This window comes from Porites lutea, chromosome 7 (assembly GCF_958299795.1).
Source record: "Porites lutea chromosome 7, jaPorLute2.1, whole genome shotgun sequence".
NCBI lineage: Eukaryota > Metazoa > Cnidaria > Anthozoa > Scleractinia > Poritidae > Porites > Porites lutea.
In genome coordinates, this window is record NC_133207.1 from 9,368,921 (window position 1) to 9,376,799 (window position 7,879).

Sequence of the window (7,879 nt, forward strand, 5' to 3'; positions counted from 1 at the left end):
CATAAACGTATAATATATATACCAAAGCTCTGGTTAGTGTAAGGGCCACACCAGTTCAACAATTTGCATTGTATGGAATTTGTCTGCCATGAAAATCAAGTATTGGCTAAATGCAATCAACATAAAAATAATTGTCAAGAAAAAAAAGACTCTTCTGTAGCAGCAATGAGTGTGGACAGTAATAATAATTATTGCCTTGTATCTCTAATGAATTTTACTAAATGTTTGTTGTTCATCACAAGTTGCAGGTCACAGTCATTTATTGATGTCACTGGCGTTGGGTCCGAAAGTCCATTTGCTGTCAATGAATCTTGGAAAATAGTTAATGACACTGTAGTCATTGACCATGAGAGTGACAATGAGCATGACATCGGTGACACGGAGAGTTCAACCTCGTCTTCAGAACAAAGTTGCGATAGGTACATTGTAAACAAGTCATGTAAACAATTGTACTGTAAATGGCATTCCTTTGCAGTTATTTCAAAACTGACTGGAAGAATATTAAGCCAGATAATAAATAATCAATAATCAATTTTCCCCTGGCTAATTTGAGAAGAAAATGAAGGAGTTTTATCAAGTATCTAACTATTATTGCAACAGATTGATAATCTGTTTGTATTCCCAACCACGTGACCATTTTGGCTGAACAAAGTAGCTAGATCAGAAGTGTGCCTTGATCTCTTTTGTAGTTTTGGGAAAGTTATTGCTATTGTCATTGTTTATTTCGTATTCTTTTGAGTAAAAATCTTTTCTCTTTCTGCTGAGTAAAGGCTTGTTTCACCTTTTGTTACTTTTTGGAAAGTAAGTCTTGTTTTTGATTTTGGGAAATGTGGTTTGTAATGATGGAGCCACTTGAGTATTGTAACTAGCTAACTCGACATCATTGTATTTTTTTTAATGTTATCTCAGTGACCTTGAAGATGCCCTGAAGCTACTCAATGAAGACCTGACTATGGCAGAGGATGATAGTGACAGTGATGATAGTGAATTTGAACCACTGTAAGTATGATTCTGCAAGACACATAGGATAATGACAAACAACATACAATAGAAGATTGTTTGATTGTGGATGATGTAGCTGTTAATTTTAATACCCTGTTTGTTACATTCTTAGTGGAGAAGACAAAGGCCCTGAGAGTGAAGTTGATGAGTTGGATGAGACAACTGTGTTGGAGTTCACAGAAGTGTTAGCCGTGCCTGTGGAGGATGGAAGTTTGTCAGTCCAGCAGCTGCCAACATCCCATGTTGCACAGTCTGATAAATCAACTACAGGTTCTGTATCAGTGTGGACCCAGACAGCTTTTGAGCAGATGAGCCAACCATCCATCCCAAAACACCAGCCTGAGTATGGTCCTCATAAACGCTTTTCAAGAAAAGAAGAAGAAATTCTCTATACGGAAGAACTTGGTCATATCAAAGGAACGAAAGTAATCTGCTCGTTAGATCTGCTGCTGCAGCAGCTTGCAGGGCCATGCAAGTTTCCAGGGTGCATTCACATGGCGACTCTTGAATACTCACTGTGTGGCACTTGTGCAGTAATTCGTTGGAAGTGTCCTGCTGGGCACAAGGGATGGTTTTGTACTTCAGGAGATGCAAATGGCATGTTGTCCAATAACCTCCAAACAGCAGCTGCAGTTCTCACGTCAGGAAACAATTTTTCAAAAATTGAAAAATTTGCAAAGCACCTAGGACTCGAATTCATTTCAGCATCAACTTTTCAGAGAGTCCAGAAACTGTATTGTGCCCCTGTAATTGATGAATGGTGGGAACATATGAGAGAGGAATTGTGGGCCCAATTTGCCAATGATGACCTTACTGTTTGTGGGGATGGGCAGTGTGACTCTCCTGGCTTTTCAGCCAAAAATCTATGCTACTACGTAATGGAGATGATCACTGGCTATGTGATCGAAATAGAAGTCCTGGACAAAAGACATGTTGGATTGAAATCAAGTACAATGGAAAAGAAGGCCTTGAACCACTGTCTACAGAGACTCCAGAGAGTCTTAAATGTTATCGAAGTTTGTACAGATGCATCATCCTCTATGAAGAAGCTTATAGGTAAATTGAAACTAGTTGTACAGTGAGCTTTATATAATGTTTGGCTGTGTTTCTGTCCAATCGGGTATAGATCCCTGTCAGGTTCACAGTTTAATGATTACCCAGGGTTACTCCTGCTTTTTTGTTGAAATGATGTAAAGTACGGTGATGTTGGATTAGAGAATCTGTACATTGTGGTGTATTACAGCTGTCATTTTATGACATCGATGTTTGTTCATAATGTGAATTTTCTCAAACTAACCCTCAGATGAAAGTTACAACCCCGTTTTCTATAAAATTAATGGCTATTATAATTTTTTTGTGTGTTTCCCTAGCTGATGAATTCAAGACCCTCTTCCACTCTCTGGATGTCTGGCAGAAGGCCAAAAGCATACGCAAGAGTATTCAAAAGGTAGTGAGACAAAATAAATAATTTGCATTATTCTAGGTGCTTCAGTGTATTAACCTTCCTAACCCCCCCCCCGGACTGGGAATGATGGTCAGAAACTCTAGTGTAGAATAATGGATACTTACTTTTTTTGCGTAAGCCCTGCTCCCCCCTTCCCAAAAAAATGATGAAATTCAGGGATTGGGGTAAAATCCAAATGTGACATTACTAATACGAAATACCCCTGTATTTGTGTGTTGTTTTTTTTTTGTAGGTTGCCAGTACCAAAGGAAATGATAAAGTGAGAAAGTGGTCGAATCAAATAATAAATCACTTCTGGCATTGCTGTTCAATTGCATCTGAACATGAAGACACCACCCAGGCTCTTGCAGCAATGAAGGTAGATAGTTAAATAACTTAACTATTTAAGAGCAAGAGGTTTTTTCATATCTATGATTCATACCATACGATGCCAGTCAAGGTCAGCCCTTGTATTTTCACTCATATTCCCATGTAGTGAACAAGTGGCTTGTCATCATGTGTGAAGTACCTGATCATATTACTGGCTTATTTCATAGGACAAATGGCTAAGCCTACTGCATCATGCATGTAATGAACATGAGTGGACCACAGGAAGATGCGACCACGAAGAAATGGAACCAAACGAAGAACACCCACCTTGGTTCGACCGGAGGGAGCAGGACTATGAAGCATTGCAGAAAGTGGTGCTTGAGCCATCACTACTCGATAGCTTCAAGTATTATGTGAAGTTTAGGTAAATGCTTTTCATCTGTGACATGTGGTGATTAGAATTACATTCAACTGATGTTTATTTTTGGGGTAGCATGCTTTTAGTATACTTTCAGCCACAACAGGAATGCATATTTTGACAAGACAATTATTTAGGGGGTTGAGTCTGATGTCCATCGCTAAGAAACCTGAAAAGACATTCAAATCCCCAATGGAATCCTCATTGTAGTATCATTCTTATGTTTTAAAGGCACACAGGATCTTTGGAATGCCTCAACAGCATGTCATTGGCATATGCTGCAAAGAGAACTTCTTACAAGTATGATTGTAATTAGTTGATAATTTACTTATATTGCACAAGTCATAGATAGACTTAATTTCTTAGGCCCAAATGTATTTTTATTATATAATAATAATAATTGTAAGTTCACAAGCAAAGTACTACTGCAACTGTTGAATCCAGGAGGGGATCACATGTGATAGAACTGTATGTATGGGGGGAGGGTGAAAAAGGAAGTGTTTCAAGAAGACAGTTTCAGTTGTTATGCCCCGTCTTTGTCAAGGGTCTCTAAAATTCCAAGGTGGGCATCATTAGTGACATAATTGCTGCATAATTTGGAGTGGTGGGTGTGGGGAAGTTGATTTATAGATGTATGTCAAAGAAACACCAGCTTCATTTATTGGGCAAGCAAACGTGTAAATTTTGCTTCTTCTGCAAATGTGCTCCATACAATCTTTCATTGAGAACATGCCCACTTGGAGAGTCTAAATTTCTTTTCTCAAGTGCAAAAATATTTGACGTTTTCAAGAGAAAAATCATATCTCTGTGTCACCATGTAACATCCTCTTCTATCTCTGTAACAGGTACAGGTTTTACAAGGCAAGAAAGCAGCTAGCAGCAATCGATTGGAATTATCATCTTGACAGAAAAGTTGCTGTGGGATCAAAAGGAGGGGAAGCAAGATATAGCAGGAAATACAATCAACGCACAAAAGAGTGGAACACACGGATCATAAAAGTAGACAAGGATTATGATTACGTTCCCATAATAATGGCCAAAGTTTTTCGCCGACGCATGGAAGATGTCTTGCATATAGACAGACACGTGTCTCTATCAGAAAATGACCCCGAGAGAATAGCGTCAACCATTGCCCACACAGCTCCCGTATCTTCTAAGGAATTGTTTCAAAGACATCAGACAAGGTTTCAAACTAAGAAATAAGTTATTAATGGCGATTTCCACCCCAGGCGTGGCGGGGGGGTGGTACTCCCTATTTCAAGTTACAGGGATTATCAAAGGATTTTTGCGGGGGAGTTGAAATTTTCGATCTTGGGATCTTTGGGGGGCAGTGAAAGTTTTGCAAGTATTTTGTTTTTTTTTTTAAATAGGGATTTTAATGTTTGTATCAAGCCACCAGGGAATGTTTATGGCTTGGAAATTTCGGCATGGGATTTGTTCGAGATTAAATTTTGGCTCGGGCATTTTTTGGGATTTTGAGTTTTGCACCCATTCAATCATCGCTGTCACTTGAAATCCGGAGTACCAATAATAATAGTTACTCTCACGAGCAAACAAGCTTTCTAGTGACAGTATTTGATCACTGTCTCTATGGTTTTGTAATTCAAGCAAACAAGTTGTTAATGTAGATCAAGTGACTGATGTAGAATAAAAGGTTGTAATAAGGATTCATAAATCAAGTAAATAATATGGCAATGTTGTTGCTGGTTTATCTCAAACTCTGGTGTCATTTAGTTTTCCTTAATAACATTATCATGTACAGTAAGAGTGTTCAGCGCTCCTTGAAACCCATGTAGATGCCAGTAGAGGATGGGTAATGTTCACGGATTTCCCAGACAACACATGATGGTGCAACTTTCCTCCTTCCCTTGCCTAAATATCCATGCTTATCAAGAATATAGTGGCGATAAGCAGCTTTTCTAAAACTTCTGGTGCTGTTGTTTTGCCTGTCATTCCTGATATCAGCACTGCTTTTTATTGACAGTTCAAGATAATCAGGGTCCAAACACAGTTTTTTGAATCTTGGTTTTTTGGCATCACAGTTTTTTTTCCTACAGCACACCTTCTCCACCTCCAGGGGCATGTTGCGGCAATTCCCACATACACACCACTCAGGACGTGGTCCTTGCCTCTGCAGAGGGATGGGTTGGGGTGGTGGTGTTATTGTGATACTACCTTCAGCTGAAGGACTATGCGCCTCAGCAATGTCATCTTCATTATTATCATTATTCAGATCATCTTCCATAACGAGCAAGGAGTCTATATAATCCAGACTTCCGATTCCCCGTCTCAGGCTTCTAATACACAGTTTCTTTATGGTCTCTGAGTCAAGTGTGTTGATGAAATCCTGCAAATTATAGAGAACAACATTCATTTGGAATGATGATCCTAGAGCAGATCCATAACATCTCCAGTCCTTGTCCATTTATGTGGCAAGTATGGATTAGTGGGGCATTGGTATCTATAACTATAGCATATAAAAGAGTGACAAAAACTTGAAGGCCCACGACAAAGATTTAGCATATTAGTTTCTGCACACCCATAAGGAATAGTGGCCGGTTCAGGAGCATATTACAACTCAGTGAGTCAAATTTCTGTGCCTGTGTCCCGAATTTCGATTGAATAAAATGACAGGAAGATGAAGACTTGTATAATAAAAACACATAAAAATATAAGTTACTTACACCCTGTTTGTGACAATATTCTTTTGTTATGCATCGTAACGCGTTGCAATAGAGGTCCTGAGCTTTGTAGAAACAACGTTGTACAAAGTATAATAAAAGCGTCGCAAATCCTGGGTCAATAATTGACATTTTACCTTGACTTGTTGGTTTGCAGCAACACGCTCATTCTCTTCGCTTGGGCGTTGAGTGGCTTGGTTGTCCGTAGCAGGGTTCGTAGCATTAGCCTGTTCAACAACAAATTATTGTGTCTATGAGTAGGTTTCTAATTTCACAGAAGAATGAACATACGCTAGCAAGTTGTTTTAGCTTCTTCGTAATTTTCGTGGGTAATAATAAACTTGCGTTCGGTTTGCGTACTAGATGTTTATATTCATATCTCGGAATATCTGTAAAGTGCCTTGACCATTTCATTGTGACTTGAGAAGCACTAGCACGAATGATAATTGACCTAAAGCCTTACATACAAAGATAAAAGAAATATCTTTTTATCTCACCTTATTTTGGCAGGGTTTAGAAGGCTTCCCGCACCGACAAGCGTCAGTACATACACGGTTCGCTCCTCGACAAGGGCAACCTCTCGTTGAACCCTCCTTTCTTCGGGTTGAGCAAGCACTCTTACAATTACATGGGTCTGGTTCCTAAAATAATTTAGAAAGTGGAGAAGCTTTAAAACGCAATTAAGCTAAAGCATATAAAAGCAAAGTATCTGATTGAAATCACAGAGTGCTTCTCACCTCCGCTGATTCTTCGACTTCGGATGTTTCGCTTCTCAGAGACGTTTCGCCTTCCCTGGACAAGTCCATCGGTAAATTATCCGTGGTATTAAAGAAAATCAGTGCCTTGGTATAAATTACGCTCTCTAAGAACTATGTAGACTCGCGTTTAGTTCGATTCAAGGTTTGAAGATTCACTGAAGATTTGCCGACGGGATGCGCATCTCACTTTTAGATTCGCGCGGGTGATGTTGTGATATGCAAATTAGCTGAGAAATGGTATCCAATGCACATGCGCACCAGCTGACTGTGTCCCTTTAAAGGCTGATTGGGGTTTGTACAATGGGGCAGTAGGCACAGTCGTAGACATTGTGTATAAAGATGGCCGCAGACCTACTGATGATCCTGCTCCAGTACCTGATGTGGTTCTGGTGAGGTTTCCAGGATATAGGGGGCCACCGTACATTAATGAAGATCCGACAGTTGTGCCAATTGTACCAGTAAGTCGTTCCACTGAATGCACATGCCGATGCAAGCGTCTGCAGGTTCCATTGCGACTGGCATGGGGAACAACAATCCACAAATGCCAAGGGATGACTGTGGGTGCCGGAGAAGCATTCAGGTATGTAGTGGTTCACCCCGGGGACCATGGCTTTGAAGCCAGAAACCCAGAAGCTCTATTTGTGGCATTGTCAAGAGCAAAATCAGCTGGTGGGGAAGGAAGAGATCCTGATTTTGCTTTTCATGAAGATGTACTGATAAACAATGACAGATTCAGACCTGTGGACACTCCAACTACAAGAGCTACAGCAGTGGAGATTGAGAGATTGCATGTCTTAGCAACTCAGTGTCGGCAGAGAAGGGTGTCAGCACCAGCATATAGGGAGGAAACCTTTCTCAGACTCGTAGAGTGGGCTCAATCACAAAGTCATCATTGAGACAATGCTGAATTGTTGGATCATAAGTGTCTGATCTATGTGTTTTTTAAATACTCCATCTGGCTAACTCATAATTACCCTGGCAATAGCCAATGATGTGGTGATGTTTCATTTCAAATGAAGGGCTGACGCCTGTTTTGCTGTAATCGGTCTAGGTGACTGAGGACCTTAGTGGTCATGCATAACAATAAAAGGACCGTTATGCTGTAATTGGTCTAGGTGACCGAAGACCTTAGTGGTCATGCATAACAAATGAAACGGCTGTTGTGCTGTAATCGGTCTAGGTGACCGAGGACCTCAGTGGTCATGCATAACAAATTAGTGAAGGACTGTTATGCTGTAATCGGTCT

The 7,879-nt window shown here is 40.1% G+C and overlaps 2 protein-coding genes across 2 annotated transcripts; one reads left to right on the plus strand and one right to left on the minus strand.

The window, feature by feature from the left end:
- Positions 1 to 1,598: 1,598 nt before the first annotated feature.
- LOC140943962 (uncharacterized) lies at positions 1,599 to 4,403 on the plus strand. Its single transcript, XM_073393072.1, has 6 exons — positions 1,599 to 2,058; positions 2,373 to 2,449; positions 2,700 to 2,825; positions 3,004 to 3,200; positions 3,426 to 3,494; positions 4,040 to 4,403. The coding sequence occupies exons 1-6, from the start codon at positions 1,602 to 1,604 to the stop codon at positions 4,395 to 4,397; spliced, it is 1,284 nt and encodes a 427-aa protein (XP_073249173.1). The 5' UTR covers positions 1,599 to 1,601; the 3' UTR covers positions 4,398 to 4,403.
- Positions 4,404 to 4,567: 164 nt separating this feature from the next.
- LOC140944425 (uncharacterized) lies at positions 4,568 to 6,681 on the minus strand. The gene is made up of 4 exons (XM_073393569.1): positions 6,613 to 6,681; positions 6,373 to 6,516; positions 6,013 to 6,102; positions 4,568 to 5,541 (listed from the first exon to the last, which is right to left on the minus strand). Exons 1-4 carry the CDS (start codon positions 6,679 to 6,681, stop codon positions 4,966 to 4,968), a joined length of 879 nt encoding a protein of 292 aa, XP_073249670.1. The 3' UTR covers positions 4,568 to 4,965.
- Positions 6,682 to 7,879: the final 1,198 nt, after the last annotated feature.

What these genes read in the sequence shown, in the direction of transcription:
- LOC140944425 (XM_073393569.1), bottom strand. Translation starts at nt 6,681, where the DNA reads ATGGACTTGTCCAGGGAAGGCGAAACGTCTCTGAGAAGCGAAACATCC. An exon ending in AAGTCGAAGAATCAGCGGAG is followed by an intron (nt 6,517 to 6,612) that starts GTGAGAAGCACT and finishes AAATTATTTTAG; the next exon opens with GAACCAGACCCATGTAATTG. An exon ending in CTGCAAACCAACAAGTCAAG is followed by an intron (nt 5,542 to 6,012) that starts GTAAAATGTCAA and finishes TATAATTTGCAG; the next exon opens with GATTTCATCAACACACTTGA.
- LOC140943962 (XM_073393072.1), top strand. Translation starts at nt 1,602, where the DNA reads ATGTTGTCCAATAACCTCCAAACAGCAGCTGCAGTTCTCACGTCAGGA. An exon ending in TACGCAAGAGTATTCAAAAG is followed by an intron (nt 2,450 to 2,699) that starts GTAGTGAGACAA and finishes TTTTTTTTGTAG; the next exon opens with GTTGCCAGTACCAAAGGAAA. An exon ending in AAGTATTATGTGAAGTTTAG is followed by an intron (nt 3,201 to 3,425) that starts GTAAATGCTTTT and finishes TATGTTTTAAAG; the next exon opens with GCACACAGGATCTTTGGAAT.